Source organism: Marmota monax, unplaced genomic scaffold (genome assembly GCF_021218885.2).
Source record: "Marmota monax isolate L192 unplaced genomic scaffold, Marmota_monax_Labrador192_F-V1.1 WCK01_AAM20220418_F8-fsc00008, whole genome shotgun sequence".
Classification (NCBI taxonomy): domain Eukaryota; kingdom Metazoa; phylum Chordata; class Mammalia; order Rodentia; family Sciuridae; genus Marmota; species Marmota monax.
This window is the reverse complement of record NW_026694432.1, coordinates 6,477,325-6,497,255: the sequence shown is the minus strand read 5'-3', so window position 1 is coordinate 6,497,255 and position 19,931 is coordinate 6,477,325. Positions and strand designations below refer to the sequence as shown.

The window sequence follows — 19,931 nt, the reverse complement described above, 5'->3', positions numbered from 1 at the left end:
GGTAATATTGCTGGGTAGCATGAGCAACAAGCAGATTTTTTTTTTTTTTTTTAAGTTCTGAGGCTGGGACCCATGCCTTGAGCATGCCAGGCAAATACTTTACTACTGAGCTACATCATCAACCTGTTGTTGTTTTGTTTTGTTTTGTTTTAATAAGATGGCATATTGGTGGTTTGGATGCACAGGTGGAGTATAGAGAGGATGCCAGTGATCACAGGGTACAAGGGGTTCAGATGAAGGAGAAGCCCATATCACAGAGGGCTTAGAAATGGTGTGTTCAGAGAAGACCCAGGTTGCTATGAAAGCAGAGAATGGAAGAAACATTCACCTAAGAAGCTGGAGATAGAAAGGAGCAGGACTTCATGGAATGTCATAGAAAGAGTGAGGGTGAGAGAGAGAAGTAGGAGATTGGGCTAAGAAGCAGCAGAGAATAGTGACTTGAAATGAGAAAACTGACAAAGACATAGTTGGGAGGGGGCACAAGAATAACCAAGATGAGGGCTGGGGTTGTAGCTCAGTGGTGAAGCACTTGCCTCACATGGGTTTGATCCTCAGCACCACATAAGAATAAATAAATAAAATAAAGATATTGTGTTTAAAAAAAAAAAAGAGGAAGGAGAACCAGGATGCAAGGTTAGTAAGGTGGTGGGCATTGTTGGCCTCAAGGTGGCCCAAGAGTTGACCCTGTCTTCCCCTAGGGCTGGACACTCAGGCTTATTAGGGCATATAGCTACAGTCTGATAGGATGATACCTTTAGGGATTCAAGTCTGGTCCCTTGGGAGACTCTGCAAGGGGTCTGCTGTCAAAGTTGGGGAAGGTTTTAGAGCTAAAGCCTCCTGCCCCAACAGCAGGGTGAGCACTTTCTCATTCATTCAGCAAATTTCTTGAGTAATTCCCAACCATCAGGTAATATTCTGTGCTCTGAGGATATAGCAGTGAACATGATACTCAGTAAACAAAAAGTATTAAGTGCTGTGGAAGAAAATAGAGCAAGACAAGGCAGTGCTGTTGCGATTGCAAGTTTAAGTTGGGTGGTCAGAGTAGGACTCACTGCGAAGGTGACATTTGAGCAAAGACTCAAAGGAAGTGATGGGGTTAGCCCTGGCCCTATCTGGAGGCAGAGCATTCCAGACAGAACCCTAAGGCTATTTCATTTTTCAGGAGAGTTTGACACTCTGATCCAGGAATGTGCCCATTAGTCCAAGCTAGAGGGGCCATCTGGACACCTTGACAGAACCAGATCCTGGCAGTCAGTGCCTGGTTCCTGAGTGGTTGGGAGCCTTCTGGGAGCAGATTTGATTAATGAAGTTTTTATCTATTTCATCTGGGTGTGGGTTGTCACTGAGTCTCTGGAGAAGGTCCTGTCTCCACCACAATGTGGTGTTTTATAGTTACCAGGTGTGCAAGAACATGGGGACTTTAATGTTCAGTGTAATTTCATAAGAAATTTGCTGTGACACAAAGATATGAGAGCCCAGACCATCAACTTTTAACCCCCAGAGCCCTGTGAAAACCAGGCCAGTTGTGAAAGGCCTATAAACACGGGGCAGGCTAAAATACAGCTGGAGGAAGCTAAGTGTAGTGGCGCACATCTGTGATCCCAGCTACTCAGGAGGATCACACGTTCAAGTCAGCCCGGGTAACATAGGGAGACCCTGTCACAAAATAAAATACAATACAACTGAAGGGGAATATACTAGTTCCAAACAACCTGCTAAGTTTCTTATGGCTGTAGAGGGGAAGTATTTATCGAGCATCTACTACATGCCTAGTGCCATAGTAGGTGTTTTTTATGTTACCTTTTTCTCATAACAATCACTTTGATGATTTCATTTAGCCTCATCTGCATGCTGATGACTCCCAGATTTGTATCAAGCCCAGTTCTCTTTCCCCAGACTCCAGACTCTGTTTTTCCAATTGCCTGAACTAAATTTCAGATTTACACCGCTGTCCCACAGAATTTTTCTTACCCCAGAAAATGACAACTTCTTCCTTCCCGTTGCTTGAGCCAGAAACCTTAACATCATTTCTTTGACTCTGAAATTTAATCACCAGCAAATCCTTTTGACTTACCTTAAATTCAAGATCTCCAGCTCCAAACTCTTTTTCCTGTCTTCAAACCATCACCTCTCTTCTCCTACCTCATCACTGCTGTTCCAGCTGGTCTCTCTGCCTTCAGGTCTCTCTGCTTACTTCCTATGGTCCACTATTAGTCAATTTTCTGCCATTGTGACAAAATATCTGAGAAAATCAGCTTAGAAGGAGGAAAGATTTATTTTGGTTCACAGTGTAAGAGGTTTCACTCCATGATTTCCTGGCCCTGTTGCTTTGGACCTGTAGCAAAGCAGAACATCATGGTGGGAAGTGCTTAGTGAAGCAGTGCTATTCACCTCTTGGTGGCAGGGAAGCAAAGAGAGGATGGAGCCAGGGTTCCAATATGCCTTTCATGGACACTCCCCCCCCCACCCCCCACCCCCTGGCAAAGACCTAACTTCCTCCCCCAGGGTCCCTCTGGGCTGCACTTCCTAAAGGTTCCACCATCTTTCAGCAGCACCATCAGCTGGGGCCAAGACTTCATTTGGAAGACATTTAAGACCCAAACTGTAATATCCACCTCCACACAGATGCAAAAATGGTCCTGTTGTGCAAGGTTGATCCTGTTACTCCTGTGATCCCAAACCCTCCAGTGGCTCTTTTCTTAGGTCTTTATAGTCCTCACCAAGGACCTATATGGTCTAGACCCTGGCTTTCTTACTACTCTCCTTTTTGTCTTTTATTCATACTGGGCCCCATACTTGGGTGCCTCAGGTACTCCAGGCCCACTTCTGCCTCAGACCCTTGGATTTGCTCATTTCTGGAATACTCTTCCCCAGATACCTATAGAGATTGTTAACTCCCTTACCTTTTCAGACCTTAGTTCAACTGCTACCTTGTTACCAAAGTTTCCCTGCTCATCCCATTTTAAATTGTCACACAGACCCTTGTTGGCATTCCCTATCTCCTTTACTGTGTCGCTTCCCCTGGCATGTATGGATCTCTTTTGGATGCTCCTCACCTGTTGCTTCTTGTTTATTGTCTGCCTCCCACTCAAGGGAGGCCAACGGCGACATCTGTTTTGTTCTCTGTTATTTTCTACCACCTATTACTGAGTGATTACTCAATAAATATTTGTTGCATAGATGAATGAATCGGTGTTCGATTCTGTGAAGTAGATGGTATTCAAGTGCATTTTAACAAATGAGAAAGTGACCATAGAAGGGATAAGTAATTTACATGTGTTTACAGAACTACACATAAGCAAGCCAGTATTTGAACCCTCTTCCACCAGCTCCGGACTTCCTACTTCTCCCACTATTCAACATTGCTTTCAATTTTTTTTTTTTTTTTCCAAATTTACACTCAGTTTCATTCTAAATTTGAACAGTTACACTGTAGACTTTGTAAAGGCAAAATGTCCTGCTCAGATGTATTCACAGTTCCTAACATAGTGTTAGTAGTGTACAGTAAACTTTCAGTAAATGTTTTTTACAGAATTTGAGGACACAGGAAGAGAGTATAAGAGATCATAGTGCCAGCCTTTAATAAGAAATCCCAGATCCTTCAAGTATCAATTCTGGAAGAGTTGTAGAGAGTGGGGAAGACTGTCAAGTGGCCACTGCCTTAACCTAACCCTGAATTCACTATCTCCTGGAGGTCTCTCACTTCAAGATCACTGCCATCCATCACATTGACTCCTTGTGGGATACAGTGTGATATTTTGGTACATTTAAATATTGTGTGTTGATCAACTCGATACTTAGGTTATCCATCACTCAAACTTTTTTTTTTTTTTTTTTTTTGGTACTAGGGGTTGAACCTGGGGCACTTAACCACTGAGCCACATCCCCAGCCTTTTAAAAAATTCTTTATCATTTCTTTGTAATGAGAACATTTCATCATCCTCCCTGCCAGCCATCTTTAATTATATGATGTGATATTGTTTGCTGCAAGGGTACCCTGATAGTAGAACACCAGAACTTACTCCTCCTATCTGGCTGTGACTTTGTACTCATTAACCAATCTCTTTCCATTCCCTGCCCTGCCTTCCCAGGCTCTGGTGAACCACTTCACTCTCTACTTCTATGAACTCAGCCTATTTAGATTCCATATGTTAGTGAAGTCATGCAGTCAAAATGCAGAGCTTACTCTTCTGTAGCAATTGTGATCCAGAGCCATTCTTTTTTATAACAGCAGAGAATAGCATTGCAGAATTTGGCTTGGTTCTTTGCTTCATAACTGTTAGCTTATTTCATAGCATACTGTTGAAAGACCTCCTCTTAGACATCGTGATACTTATGTGACCAAGTCCCAAAGAGCCAAATTTTCACTTTACAGCTCCCTGCATCTCTCTCTCTTTCTGCACAATTGACCTTGACCTTGATTACGTATTGGAATTACCTGGGGAATTTAAAAAATTACTGATGCCTGCATCCCACCCCCTAGAGATTTTGAAGTCACTGAGCAAGGGTGTAACATGGGCATTGGAAGTTTTAAAGCTCCCCTGGTAAGTGTAATATGCAGCCAAATCAGGAAACATGCTTTAATAAAAGATGCCCATTTCCTGTCTGAGGAACTCCTCATTTCCCCAGGTGATTAATACTAAGAATAAATGTGTCTGCACATAGGATATATCTGTGTGCAATGATTTGCACCTGGGGACCTCACCACCCATAGATTCTGATTTAGTTGGTCAAGGACCAGCTCAGATACCATTATGTTTAACAGTTCCCCTAGATGATTTTAATGTGCCAGGGTTAGAACCATGAGGGTATAGCCTTCAAGCCTGTCACAGTGTGTATATCTGAATATAGCATATCAACTACTCAATATCATAATTCCTTTGTGGTTTTTTTTGTTTCCTTTCTTCATGTTCTTTTAAAATCTAAACCAACTGAAATTTCCTATATATAATTTATTGACTTATTTATATATTCCTTATCTATAATTGAAATAAATGCTGTGTAAAGACATATCATCTGTCTTTTCTATCCTCTCAGAGCACCAGCAGTTCTGAGGGTAGAATATGATAAGTCTGGAGTGATGGGTAGAAACCAAATCATGAGGGGCTTTAGAGATAAAGCTTGGATGTGGTGGCACACACCTGTGATCCCATTGAGAGACTGAGGGAGGAGGATCATAAGTTGGCCTCAGCAACTTAGTGAGACCCCATCTCACAAAATATAGAAAGGACTGGGTATGTAGCTTGGTGGTAAAGCATCCCTGGGTTCAATTCCCAATACCAAAGGAAAAGAGGGTAGGAGGAGATAACATAAAAAAGACTTGGCTTTATCTTGAAGGCATAAGGTAACCTTGAAGGATTTTAGCAGATAAATAACATAATCAGTTTTGAACCTTAGGAAAATGAGGTTGATTGCAGGAAGGCAGATGAATTGGAGAGGGGCAATAGTGGAAAATGAAAGAGTACTTAGTTCTTCATAGAAGTATGGAGAAGAAATCAGTAGAGAAAATCAGAAAAACCAAAAGCCAGTTCTCTAAAAAGAATATCAATAAAATTGATAAATCTCTAGTCAGGATAAAAAAGAGATAGAAGATAAAAATTACTAATATGAGAAATGAAAGAGGGCTCATCACTGTTAATCCATGGATAAGAAAAGTATAATTAAGGAGTATTGGAAACAACTTTATGTTCACAAATTTGATAATTGCTTAAAAGACACAAACTACCAAAACTCACACAAGGAGAAATAAATGATCTGAATAAGGCAATATCTACTGGAGAAGTTGAATCAATAATTAATAACCAGTTGGTTTCACTGGTGGAGTCTGTTAAAATCAAAGGGGGAAAACTATCAGTTTTCTACCATCTCTTCCTGAAAATAGAAGGAGCACTTCCTAATTCATTCTATGAGGCCAGCATTACCCCCAAAATCAAAACCACATAAGATATGAGAAAGGAAAATTACTACCAGTATCTCTCACAAACGTATTGCAAAAATCCTCAACAAGCCAGGTATGGTGGTGCACACATAATCCCTGCAGTGGGAGGCTGAGGCAAGAAAATCATGAGTTCCAAGCCAGCCTCATCAATTTAGCAAGGCACTAAGCAATGCAGTGAGACCCTGCCTCTAAATAAAATATTAAAAATGGGCTGGAGTGTGGCTCAGTGGTTAAGCACATCTGGGTTCAATCCCTGGAACCTCCAAAAAAAAAAATAGAAAATTGATTGCAACAATGTATAAAAAGATTTATAACCAAAGTGGGATTTAATCTAAGCACGCAAAGCTAGTAGTTCAATACTTGAAAATCAGCCAATATACTAGACTAAAGGAAAAAGAAATCATACAATCATATCTGTAGATGCAGATAAACATTTGTCACAGTCTAGTACTCATTTATGACTTAAATAGCTCTCAGCAAACAATTAGAGGGGAATTTTCTTCAGTTTTACAAATGTATAAAATACCTCCAATTAACATGTGTGCTTAAATGAAGAAAAACTAGAAGCTTTTCCCCTAAGATTGGGAAAAAGCAAAACTGTTACCCTTCACCATTCCTATTCAACATCATATTGGAAGTCCTAGCGGTTCCAATAAGATAAGAAAAGCAAATAAAAGGTATACAGACTGAGAAGAAATAAAACTGTCTCTATTCAGAGATGACATTACTGTCTACATACTAAACCCCAAAGATTGGTTTAAAAAAAAACAACTCTGAACTAATGAGTGATTATAGCATGGATGCAGGAAACAAGGCTAATACACAAAAGACAATTTCTTACACACACACACCAGCAATGAATAATTGGAATTTAAGGGCTGGGGATGTGGCTCAAGCGGTAGTGCGCTCGCCTGGCATGCGTGCGCCTGGCATGCGTGCGGCCCAGGTTCGATCCTCAGCACCACATACAAAGATGTTGTGTCCGCCGAAAAACTAAAAAATAAATATTAAAAAACTCTCTCTCTCTCTCTCTCTCTCTCTCTCTTTTTTTTTTATTTGAGTCTCTCTCTCTCTGTCAAAAAAAAGATAAAAAAAATTAAAATTAAAAACACGGTTTCTTTTACATTAACACAGGAGGGGGCGAGGGAGGAAGGGAGGGAGGAAGGGAATGAGGAAGGCCAAGGCTCAATCCCTATCACCACAAAAAAAGGAAGGAAGAAAGAAAGAAGGAGAGGGAAAAGGAGAAGGGGAAGGCGGAAAGGAAGACAGATTTATGGATACAGGTGTGTGTATACACATGAATAAGAATGAAGCAAACTTCAAAACTAATGAAAGAATCCAGATAAATGGAGCCAGATATACCATGTTCTGATAGACTCAGTACTGTTAAAATGTTCATTATTCTCATTCTTTATCTATAGATTCAATGTGAAATTCCAGCAAATTATTTTGTGGATATCAACAAATTCATTTTAAAGTTCTTGTGGAAAGACAGAGGACCCAGAATAGCCAACAATACTGATAAAAAACAAAGTTTCAAGACTGACACTGTCTGGCTTCAGTCCTGAAATAAAGCTTCAATAATCAAGATAGCATGGTATTGGCAGAGGAATGGACAAATAGATAATGGAACAGGAGAGAGAGCCCAGAAATAGACCCGCACAAATAGAGTCTGTTGATCTTTGACAAAGGAACAGAGGCAATTTAGTGGGAAAAGAATAGTTTTTTCAACAAATGGTGCTGGAACAATTGGACATCACATATGCACAAATTAATCTTTCCTCTTATATGATTCACAAAAATAAACTCAAAATGGAACCTAAATAGACCTAATTATGAAACACAAAACTATGAAATTTCTGATACTGGGGGTATAGCTGAATAATGTATAGTACTTGTGTAGGGTAAATGAGGGCCTGGGTTCAATCCCCAGCACCACAAAAAAGAAAAAAAAAAAAAGAAGAAGAAGAAAAGGGAAAGAAAAACTATTAAACTTTAGGAAAATAAAATAGGAGAAAAATCCAGGTGATCTTGTATTTGGTGTAAATTTTTAGATACAAAACAAAAAATATAATCCAAGAAAGAAATTGGTAAATTGTTTTATTAAAAATTTTAAAACTTGTTCTCTGTGAAGGGTGCAATAGCCTCAAAACAACAACAACAAACTTGGAAATCAATCTAACAAAAGAAGTGAAGGGCCTCTACAATGAAAACTACAAAACACCAAAGAAAGAAATTGAGGAAGATCTTAGAAGACAGGAAGACTTCTCATGTTCTTGAACAGGTAGAATTAATATTGTAAAAATGGCCATACTAGCAAATGTACTATCCAGATTCAATGCAGTTCCCTTCAAAACTCCAATGACATTCTTCATAGAAATAGAAAAAGCAGTCATGAATTTCATTTGGAAAAATAAGAGGCCTAGAATAGCAAAAGCAATCCCTTAGTAAGAAATGCAAAAGCAGGAGGCATCACAATACCAGTCCTTAAATTATACTACAGAGCTATAGTAACAAAAACAGCATGGTATTGGGACCAAAATAGACATAAAGACCAATGAAACAGAACAGAAGACATGGAGACAAACCCACATAAATACAGTTATCTCATACTAGACAAAGTTGCCATGAACATACATTGGAGAAAATGGTGCTGGGTAAACTAGAAATCCATATGTAGTCGAATGAAATCTAACCCCTATCTCTCACCCTGCACAAAACTCAACTCAAAGTAAATCAAAAACCTAGGAATTAGACCAGAAACCCAGCACCCACTAAAAGAAAATGTAAATCCAAACTTCAACATGTTAGCTTAGGAAGTGACTTCCTAAATAAGACTCCTAAAGTGCAAAAAGCAAAATCAAAAATCAGTATATGGGATAACATCGAACTAAAAACTTCTCGTAGTAAAGGAAACAATCAAGACTGTGAAGAGAGAGCCTAAAAAATGGGAGAAAATCTTTACCACCTGCACTTCAGAGAGGGTGTTAATTTCCAGGATATATAAAGAACTCAAAAAACTTAACTCCAAACAATAAATAACCCAATCAAAAAACAGGCAAAGGAATTGAATAGACACTTCTCAAAAGAAGAAATATGAATGGTCATCAAGTATATGAAAAAATATTCAACATCTCTAGCAATTAGAGAAATGCAAATTAAAACTACACTGAGATTCCATCTCTAGTCAGAATGGCAATTATCAAGAATACAAGTAAATGTTGGTGAGGATGTGAGGGAAATGGTACACTCTTACATTGTTGGTGGGACCGCAAATTGGTGCAACCACTCTGGAAAGCAGTATAAAAATTCCTCAGAAAACTTGGAATGGAACCACCATTAGACTCAGTTATCCCATTCCTCAATATATATCCAAAGGATTTAAAATCAGCATAGTGATGCAGCCACATCAATGTTTATAGCAGCACAATTCATAATAGCTAAGCAATGGAGCCAACCTAGGCACATTTGAACAGATGAATGGATAAAGAAATTGTGGTATATATACACAGAGGAGTATTACTCAGCCATTTAAAAGAATGACTTTATGACATTTGCCAGTAAATGGATGGTTGCGGAGTATATCATGCTAACGGAAATAAGCCAGTCCCAGAAAACCAGAAGTAAAATGTTTTCTCTGATATGTGTGAGCTGACCCACAATGGGGTAGGGAATAGAAGTTCAATAGATTAGATAAAGGGAAGGGAGAGGGATAGGAAAAGGAAAGATGGTGTAATGAAACTGACATAATTTTCCTATGTACACATATAAATGTACACCATGAATCTCACCATCATGGACATCCACAAGAATAGGGTCCTAATTAGAATGAGATATAGTCCATGCTTGTATAATTATATCAAAATGGAATCTATTGTCATGTATAACTAAAAAGACTAATAAAAATGAAAATAAAAAGAAAAATACTCTGTATGATACTGTAATGGATATATATCATTTTACATTTGTCCAAAGCCTTAGAATATACAACAGGTAGAGTAAACCCTAATGTAAACTGTGTACTTTGCGTGATTTTGATATGTCAATAGAGATTCACTAATTGTAACAAACGTGCTATACTGATGAGAGGTACTAATAATGGGAGAGGCTGTTATATGGGGCCAGAGGATATTCAGGAAGTCTCTTTACCTTTCCCTAAATCTGTGAACCTAAACCACTCTTAAGTAAAAGTATGTCGTTAAAAAACAAAAAGTGTTTTAAAAAAATTCTTAACTCTGTAAATCATCATTTAAAATGTTTAATAAAGCTGCAGATTACAATAGGAAGAATATTTAATATTCAGATAGACTTTGTTTCTATTGATTTTTCTCACGTGATTTTATAAAGTCAAATGAAAATTTCTTTTTTTTAATATTTATTTTTTAGCTTTAGGTGGACACAATATCTTTATTTTATTTTTATGTGGTGCTGAGGATCGAACCCAGTGCCTCACGCATACCAGGCGAGCGTGCTATTACTTGAGCCACATCCCCATCCCTCAAAGGAAAATTTCGAAGAAGTTAACAAAAGTTTTTGGAATGGAGATACTCTAATTGACCTAATTGAAAAGAAATGTCAATCCCATCTGATTCAAATGTATGATATATCAAGATCATTGTACTGTTATGTGTAACTAATTAAAGCAAATTAAAAAAATAAAAAAAGAAGAGAATATTATGAATTTTTAAATGTATAATAATTGGTACCAAATACTTTTGTATTTATATTCTAATAATACACTTTAAAGAGTAATAAAACATTTTAGTTAAAAATTCAAAAAAAAAAGTCAAGTCATTAGTTATTTAGATAGTCTGTTCAAGCTACATAAGCAATACAAATGTGTTTTCACTGAAATTTGTTTGTGTGAGTACTTATGCTAGAGTTTTAACTTGTAATTGAAATTAGCAATACATAAAAACTCATTTTATTAAAAGAAAAAAAATGGGTGGGGTTGTAGTTTAGTGGTTGAGCACTTGCCTCGTATGTATGAAGCATTGGGTTCAATCCTCAGTACCACATAAAATAAATAAATAAAACAAAGCTATTGTGTCCACCTACAATTAAAAAGAAATTTTTTAAAAAATGAGAATGAGAGAAAATTAATAAAACCAGCCACAGACTTGGGAAACACATTTTCAAAACACCCAATAAAGGACTTGTATCCAAAACATACTAAGAACTCTTAAAAGTCAACAATAAGGAAAAAAACTAACCCACTTTAAAAATGGGCAAAAGATCTGAACAGATGCCTTCCCAAAAAACATATATAGATGGCACATAAGCATATGAAAAGGTGCTTACATCATATGTCATTAGGGAAGTACAAATTAAAACAGCAGTGAGATACTATCACACATCTATCAGAATGGCAAAAGAAAGAAAACCAACAATCTCAAGTGCTAACAAGGAAGTGAAGCAATAGGATTCTCATTTATTGCTAGTGGGAATGCAGAATGTTCTGGCTACTTTGCACCATATAGCAGCATCTTCTGAAGCTAAACATGGTCTGATCAGATATTCTGGTATTTATCCAATTGAGTTGAAAACAGATCCGTTCAGAAACTGCACTTGAATATTTATCAATTTTATTCATAGTTGCCAACAATTGGAAGCAACCAAGTCATTATTAATAGGAGACTGGATAAACAAATTGTGGTATATCCAGACAATGGAATATTATTATTCAGCACTAAAAAGAAGTGAGCCACCAAGGCTCACAGTGACATAGAGAAGCCCTAAATACTAAGAGCTAAGTGAAGGAAGCCAGTCTCAAGAGGCTACATACTATATGATTCCAACATGACATTCTGGAAAAGGCAGAACTATAGAGACTAAAAAGATCAGTGATTCAATAGCTAAGCTCTGGAACCAACCTAGGTGTCCTTCAACAGATGAATGGATAAAACAAATGTGGTGTATATACACAATGGAATGTTATTCAGTCATAAAGAAGAATGAAATTATGGCATTTGCCAATAAATGGATGGAATTGGTGGAAGGGAGAAGGGGGAGAAAGATGGATAGATATATTATGTATTTGTCAAAATCTACAGAATTATAATTTAAAAAGTCAATGCTAATGTAAATTGTGAACTTCAGTTTATAATAATGTATCAGTAAGGTTTCATTAATTGTAATAAATGTGCCACACCAATGCAAAATGTTAATAACAGGAGAAAATGTGGAGCAGGGCAGGAGATATATAGGAGCTACATATTCTCTACTTAACTTTTCTGAAAATCTAAAACCCTTCCAAAAACTAAAGTGCATTAAATTAAAAAACCACCACCCCTAACAACCAAGGGCTTTGAAATTTAAAAAAGAAAGAGAAAGAAAAAGAAAGTGTATTCATTTTTAAAAATAAGACTGGGGGTGTAGATCAGTGGTACCAAATATGCCTAGCATATGTGAGGCCCTCTGTGAATCCCCAGCACCAAAATTAATAATAAAATAAATCAGCAACAACCAGAGTCTTTGAAATCAAAAAGAACTGTGGTCATATCTTCCTGCTGCTTTCCAGTTGAGTTCCTGTATTTTCTTGTTTATAAAATTAGAATGATAATGTCTATCACAGAGTTGTTTGAGAACTAGCAATAATGTAAAAAAAATGAAAACTAAAACCCCTGGTATTGCTCAAGATTATTGATTACATTCCTTCACTTTCTATTATTTTGTTCCCAAAACATCTCTGATGGGAAATTTGCTTCTTCTCCATGTCCACTATCACCATTGATCTGGGCCTCCCCCTTTCTCTCAGACTGGAACGCGTCATTCCTCTGCATGCAAATCCTTCAGTGGTTCCCCACTGGAAGTTCAGGTTCCTGTCCTGGAAGCAAGACCTTGATCTGGTCTCACAGTGACAGTTCCCACATGGGCCAGGCTTTCTTTCTCCTATGGGCCTTTGTACATACTGTGCCCTCTGCTGAGAGTGCCCTTCTACCCTCTCTTTTTTTGACATCAACCTATAATTTCCCAGGCCATGCCCATCACCTCATCTCCCCACCCCCTGTGCATAGTTCTTGTTGTGTTCATCCTTGAAGGTATCTTTTATTTATATGCCTTTTTGCTTCCTAGATTACAAACTTCTTGAGGGCAGGAATCCATGTGTGGACATCAGATCCCTGAGTGCTGAGATTCTCAAATAGTTCCTCCAGAGCATCCTGGGTAGGGGGAGAAAGTGAGGCCCCACCAGCAGCTCTGTCAAGCATGAATATTCTTTAAGATAGCACAAGCTTGCGAGCTCTCTCTCTCTCTCTCCCTCTCTCTCCCTCTCTCCCTCTCTCTCTCCCTGTCTCTCCCTCTCTCTCCCTCTCCCTCCCTCTCCCTCCCTCTCCCTCCCTCTCCCTCCCTCTCCCTCCCTCTCCCTCTCCCTCTCCCTCTCTCCCCCCCTCCCCACCCTAGGGATTTAACCCAGGGATGCTTTACCACTGAGCCACATCCCCAGCCCTTTTTATTTTATTTTGAGGCAGGGTTTCGCTAAGTTGCTTAAGGCCTCACTAAGTTGCTGAAGCTGGCTCAAACTTTCAATCCTCCTGCCTCAGTCTCCTGAGCTGCTGGAATTACAGGCATGCACCATCCTGCCTAGCTCTCCTCTTATTTTTAAAGTTTTGAATTCTGTACCATAAACATGTGTTGTTTTGATACAGTCTTTCTCATCTCTTTTAAGTACATTTATTGCTCCAGGAAGATATCCTGTGTTTATACTGTGACTTTGAGTACCTGGCTTTTTAAAAAATTTTTTAGGCACCGGGGATTGAACTCAGGGGCACTTGACCACTGAGCCACATCCCCAGCCCTATTTTGTGTTTTATTTAGAGACAGGGTCTCACTGAGTTGCTTAGTGTCTCGCTTTTGCTGGGGCTGGCTTTGAACTCACAGTTCTCCCAAGCTGCTGGACTTACAGGTGTGCGCCACTGTGCCCAGCTGCATTATCCTTCTGATGCCCAGGAATACTGGCTTCCAGTGACTGTCAAAGGTTGTGACTGCTTTGTTGATGGTGACCACAAATGCAAGTGTTACCTTGAAGGGGAGATGTGAGTTGAGCTACTTTTCTGGTTGTGTTAAATTTGTCATTGGAATTTAGATAGTGTGAATACAGAGCAGCATATCCACCAACCATGTGCTCTCTTGGGCTCTTTCAGCTCCACATGCCTGGGTCTAAGGCCAGCACTGGTTTAGAAGATTATATAAAGATAAATTACATAATTAGACCCACTGTCAGACACATAGCTTATGCTCAGTAGATGTCAACTGCCCTGATCTTTTCACTACCACCCAGGAAGAGAATGTTTTCATTTTTAAAGAAATGAAGCATAGAAACAAAATTTTGAGTTGGAATAGTCACAGCAGGCCCCCAATAGAGAGTCCCTATGAGAATTCTCCATGCAGAACAGGCCCAAGCACTGGGAGAGCTTCATGGAGAGAATCTTCCCAGCCACGATGAAGAAAATTACAAGGCCAAAGACAAGGATAAACCATAGTAATGTCAGCCCCAGAATCACTGATGAAACAGGAAAGTGGCCTGGTTTGATGGAGCGTGTGTGTTATGCCCAGTAGCCCATGCAGAGGGCAGGGCCTCCAAAACTCAGAAATGCCACAAATTCCAGATGGTTCCAATCAAGTGCTCCTCTTCTCTTATAGTAAGGAAGATATTTGACAGTGCTTCAGAGTTTATCACACACAGGTGGCATAGGGTAAGAATTGTTTAGAAACCCAGGTCTACACTGGAGGCCACATAGAACAAATGGCCGGTGGTGTCAGAGTGGATTGGCACACCCCAGTTGTGGATGGAGGATGACAGTGCAAGAAAAGCCAGTTAATGAACCTGTCAAATCAAGGTGACCAAATGAGTTTTACCAACATTTTGTGTGGTACTTCTATACTCTGTGCCATGTGTGCTATACTAAATCTATATAATCTAGAACAAAAAGATACAAATGGATCATCACTCACCATTTGCCTGGCATGGTGGCACATGCCTGTAATCTCAGCAACTTGGGAGGCTACAGCAGGCACATCTCAGTTTCAAGGCCAGCCTCAGCAACTTAGTGAGACCCTGTCTCAAAAAACAAAAACAAACAAGGTCTAGGGACATAGCTCGGTGGTAGAGCAACTCTGGGTTCAGTCCCCAGTACCACCAAACAATAGCAGTGACTCTTCAGTGTGTGGCATGCTCAACCATAACCAAATCCTGATCCCTGTTGTATCCCTAGCTCCAGGGCCACGTCTGGCGCATCCCAGGACTGTTGCAGTTAGCGTGTGATGAGTGATGACCGGATGCCAGCATTGTACTAGGTGTCAGCACTTTAAGGTCAACATTATTTTCCCAACAATTTTGTGAAGTAAGCAGTAGCATAATCCCAGTTTTAAAGAGGTGGAAAATGAGTGCTCAGAGCAGTTCAATGGCCTGTCCCAAGACACACAGCTATAGAGCCAGGATAAAAATCCAAGCACAGGGACTTAATTGCCTGAGGATATTTGTTGAATGAATGAATGCAAGGAAGGAAAGGAAGAAGGTGGGAGAGAAAGGGCCCGAGCAAGCTGGGGTGAAAGTCTGTGCTAGGTCGCTTGGGATCCACAGGTGGGGTGGATTGGTGCTATTTGGGGGGAGAAGCATCATGGAGTGTTCCTAAAGGACATGGTGCTTGAACTTTTGTGCTAGATCCTTCTCTTTCCCACCTTCCCCAGGACATTCTGTCTGCAACTGTCCCATCTCTACTGCACCAGAGTTTTTCTTATTCTAAGTAGCTTATAAATACGCTAAAATATTTCAAAACCTCAAAAAATCCTATCTTTGCCCTGCTGCCCCCTCTGGCTATTGCCACATTTCTCTGTTTCTCTTTATAGAAAAATTCCTAAAAATAATCTGTATTTTATGACTCCCAGTTTCTGTCCTGTTTTCTCTTAAATCCAATAGAATCAAGAGTTTCACTCCCATACGTTCTCATCAAGGTCAGCAGCAGTCCCTATGTAGCCACACCTTACCAGGCCTGCCACCATGTTTGACAGGATTGGACCCTGTGTCTTTGTCCAGACACACCCTCCCTTGGCTTATCGCACTCTGTCCTTCTTTATTTATTCCTTGGTTATTTCCTTCCTTCCTATCAACAGCTTCTTCTGCCTCCTGCAGCGGTACTTGTCATTTCCCCAGTGTTGATCCTTCAGATGCACATTGGTCAGGGCACCCATGCCGCCTGTGATTGAATCCAGATGTGAAGTGCTCAGATCCTCCCTGTTTTGGCTACCTGTGTCTGCCACCTCCTCTTTCACATAGCACTCATGGTGCTTTGGAGCATGACTAGCCTTCCAAACCTGCTTTCTCACTTCATCCTCGCCAGAGCCTGGGAATCGTGTGTGGTGCCCATTGCACATGAGGAAGTTGAGAATCAGATTTTCCATCGCTTGCCCAAGGTGTCACAGGTTGTCAGTGTCCTCTGTGAAAGATTCCGATTCCAGATCTGACATTCTTTCTATTTACAACCCATTGTTTGGCCCGAATCCTCAAATTCAGCCCTTCTGAGCGAGGTGGGATAGTGGAAGTTGAGTTCCAGTCTTACCATCTGGATTTCCTCTTGAGTGTGTGGTTTACACTCTTCACCCCCAGGGCTTGGTAGTCATGTTGGCAACACAATGGGTGCTCTTACTGGTTGAAATGCTAAGTCTCCCAAAATGAAAGGCCAGCTGCAGAGTAGGAGAAGAACAAGGGCCGAATGATCTGATCAGACATCTGTGGGGCCTCCTGGCATTTGGAGTGTGAGTGCCTTAGAGAAACTTAACTATTCTGGCCTGAGGGAGTTAGCGACCATTAATCTTGGTGGTTTTGACCGCTGACTGCCCCAGAGGTCCCAGACTGCTGTATGACTCAGAATCCCCAACACTCCCCCTATTCTTCTCTCACTGGGACAGTCAGGAGGCCATTTCTGAGGCATTTTAATTTGGTAATAATTGACATGGCCCAGTGTGCCCAGAGATGCTTTTTAAAGGAGGAGGGGTTGATTAGCACTTACCATCCCTGTTCCATGGCCTTGCACTGCCCTGGGAAGAGTAATACGCCGCTTGCCCTGCTGGGTTCAGGCTTCCCACACCCCAGCTGGCCAGCATTCTCTCCTCTCCATCTTGGGTAACCTGATCCTAGAAGCCTTGAGCTGTCCTACAGCCCTTCTTCAAGCATCTTGCAAGAGCTGAGGTGCACACTACAGAAAAGGAAGTTGTAGCCAAAGGTTTTTCTGTTGTGCATGTAGTTCTACTATTAGGAAGGGCAGCTGTCATCCATCTTCCAACTTCTTTGTGAAACTTTCTGGAATTCAGAAAGACCACAGGAACTTACAGTACAAAGGTGAACAAAGGTGAACAAGTAAAGAGTGGGGGGTGAGGAGACGGGCATAAAGAGATTCAAAGTGACACACCCTTATGTACATACTTCCAAAGAGCAGGGTGAGGCTTTCTTGACCCTCTTCTCTACTCATCTCTGGCCATGCCAACTGCTCCTGTGCTAGCACTGGGCACTGTTCCATCCCCTGTGATCACACTGCTGGTAATGTCATGTGAGTAGCTTCTGCACTGGTGCTAAAGAGGAGCTGGAGCACATGCAACCTTCCCCTCCCATGAAGGGGCATGATCTTGGTAAGGTCCTTTATCTTTCTGAAACTCATGTAAATTAATAATGCATAGCATCCACTTAAGCAATCTAGAATGTTATAGTCACTGCCTGGTCGCAGAAGCTTCCAGTAAATTCAGTAATTGCACTGAGGTTATATTTCATTTCCAAAGCACAGTTGTTTACATAAGAAAATACTGTTTCTCTCCTGTTAAAACTTTTGACTTTCTTTTTCTTTTGCCTAGCAAATAAAGTCCCAGGTTGTCACTCAACATTTGCATTTGCATTTCAGGCTTTGAATGTTAGTGAAGGCTTAAAAATGTAGATTTCTAGGGGTTGGAGTTGTAGCTCAGTGGTAGAGCGGTTGCTTAGCACTTTGAAGCATTAGGTTTGATCCTTAGCACCACATAAAAATAAATAAATAAAATAAAGATATTTGTTCTACAACTAAAAATAAATTTTAAAAAGTAGATTTCTAAAAAATGACATGGATGCAGATGAGTTTGTCTCTATTCAATGAGCAATTGCTTATGTAGGGCCCTGGACTAGCCCCCCAGGAGTGAATCAGATGTGACACCCACCCTCCAGTCCCTGCAGGGTGCAGTGCTGAAGGTCGACTTGCCATCAAGTCCAGCCAAACAGAGTAGCCGGGCACCAGAGAGTTGGCAGAGGGCCCAAGGGTGGGGGCGGATGGGAGTAGGACTCAAAACTGGCAGCCAGCCAGGCTCACTCAGGTGCCCCAGCAGAAAGGACCTCTAACCCTAGCAGTCACTGAGCCCTTTCACTGAAGATGTCCTGGTGGTCTCTAGACTGTAGGGCCAAGCCTTGGTGGAGGGTGGTGACTCTAGCCCATAAGGCTAGACTAAAGCCCCATTGAACACATAAGGACATTGAAATCCAGTGGTGTTGAGTGGCACAACTGTAGTCACATAGCAGCAAGGCCAGCACTGGAACACAGTCTTCTGAAAAGTATTCCACTGTCTGTAGCTTATGGTTTCCTGAGATGACTTGGCCTGCATTTTAGAGTGCAGGGTCTGTCAGGGCCATTTCCTCAGATAGTTCCTCAGACAGTTCCTCAGAAGTTACGGGAATCTTCTGTATGTCTCTATGCACGGTGCTGGGGAGAGGGATGTTAAGTCAGACTCTGGTCCCAGGAATTTACAGTATGGTGAGGGAGGGGTGCCCTCCCTGTGGCCATTGCAGGTGGAGGAGAGTGTGTGATGTGGAGAAGCGCTTGGCCCATTCAGCAGGTCAGGGAATACCTGAGTACGGCTGGAACGCACCAGGAGGAAAAGGATAAGGAATAATTACAGGTAGAGAACAGAAGACCATCCATTACTAGAAGTTGGTCAGGGGTTAGATCAGTAGCCCAATAACACACATTTATTGTGTCTCTATCCAGGCTACTGTGGGTAACCACTGATAACCACTGGGAGTATCATAGTATGGTACACAGGGTAAAAGCAGAGGAAGCTGGACATGTGGGGACATATCAGGAAGGTGGGAAGGGCAGCGCCTCTGGCTGTGGAAGTCTGAGCAGCCCTCCACCCCCAATCTTGGAGCCTGGAGAAGGTTCTCATTTCCTTGGTATCAGGCTTATTACAAAGAATCTGTGTGGAACCAAGTATGTTCCTTCTACAGATTCCATCAAGAGACCTTGCTTATTGATCCATCTGTTCCCTTTCCACCACTGAAGCCTTAGTGTGGAAAAGGGCCTGAAGAGCCGATTGTGGGGAAGAAAGCTTTATTCAAGGTTTAGCCCCTGCAGCTCTTCATGAATTAATAACCCAGTGACTGTTCAGTGCCTGGCAGGCAGTGACTTTCCTCCTCTCCCTACAGGCCTGCTGAGTTAGCCACCAAGTACGCCAACTTTTCAGAGGGAGCCTGCAAGCCGGGCTATGCTTCAGCCCTGATGACCGCCATCTTCCCCCGGTAAGTGTTCTCTTTCTTCTGCTGCCTAGACAGCCTGGCCCCACACAGTAGCTCATGTTCTCCAGAAGAAACAAGATTCTGCTCTCACTTCCCTCGCGTGTCCAGCAGTCTCCAGTGTCTGGAAAGGACTGAACCCCACTCTGTGCCTTGCTATGCCTCACCCCACCCTGCACTCAGCAGTGCAGCTTGTTTCAGGGAGAAGAGGGAGGGGACGGAACCTATATGGCCACCCACAGAAGCCAGGCATCCCGAGCAGCCAGGCAGTGCTGCCAAATGGAGACACACTTACTCTTAGTATCAGTGGCCAAAGCTGGGACCCACTAGCTGGCCAAATAAAGTAGGGAACAAAGTTAATTTCTGAGACTGTCCAAGTTTTGAACACCTTTCCTCTTGGTCCATTTGCATTCTGGAGCTTCTGATTTCCTTGGTATTGGGCTTCCTGAAGGAATCTGTGCCTCATCCAGG

At 41.2% G+C, this 19,931-nt stretch overlaps 1 protein-coding gene across 4 annotated transcripts in view; it reads left to right on the top strand.

Moving 5' to 3' along the window:
• Positions 1-19,931, top strand: part of St3gal3 (ST3 beta-galactoside alpha-2,3-sialyltransferase 3) — a 192,457-nt gene that overhangs the window by 104,001 nt on the left and 68,525 nt on the right. For 2 of the 4 annotated variants that reach the window (XM_046468552.2, XM_046468551.2), the window contains one exon: positions 19,374-19,466. The exons of the other annotated variants lie outside the window; for them this stretch is intronic. In XM_046468552.2, the coding sequence (XP_046324508.1) occupies positions 19,374-19,466 (93 nt within the window). The remainder of the gene's footprint in view (positions 1-19,373; positions 19,467-19,931) is intronic. 4 annotated transcript variants of the gene reach the window in all.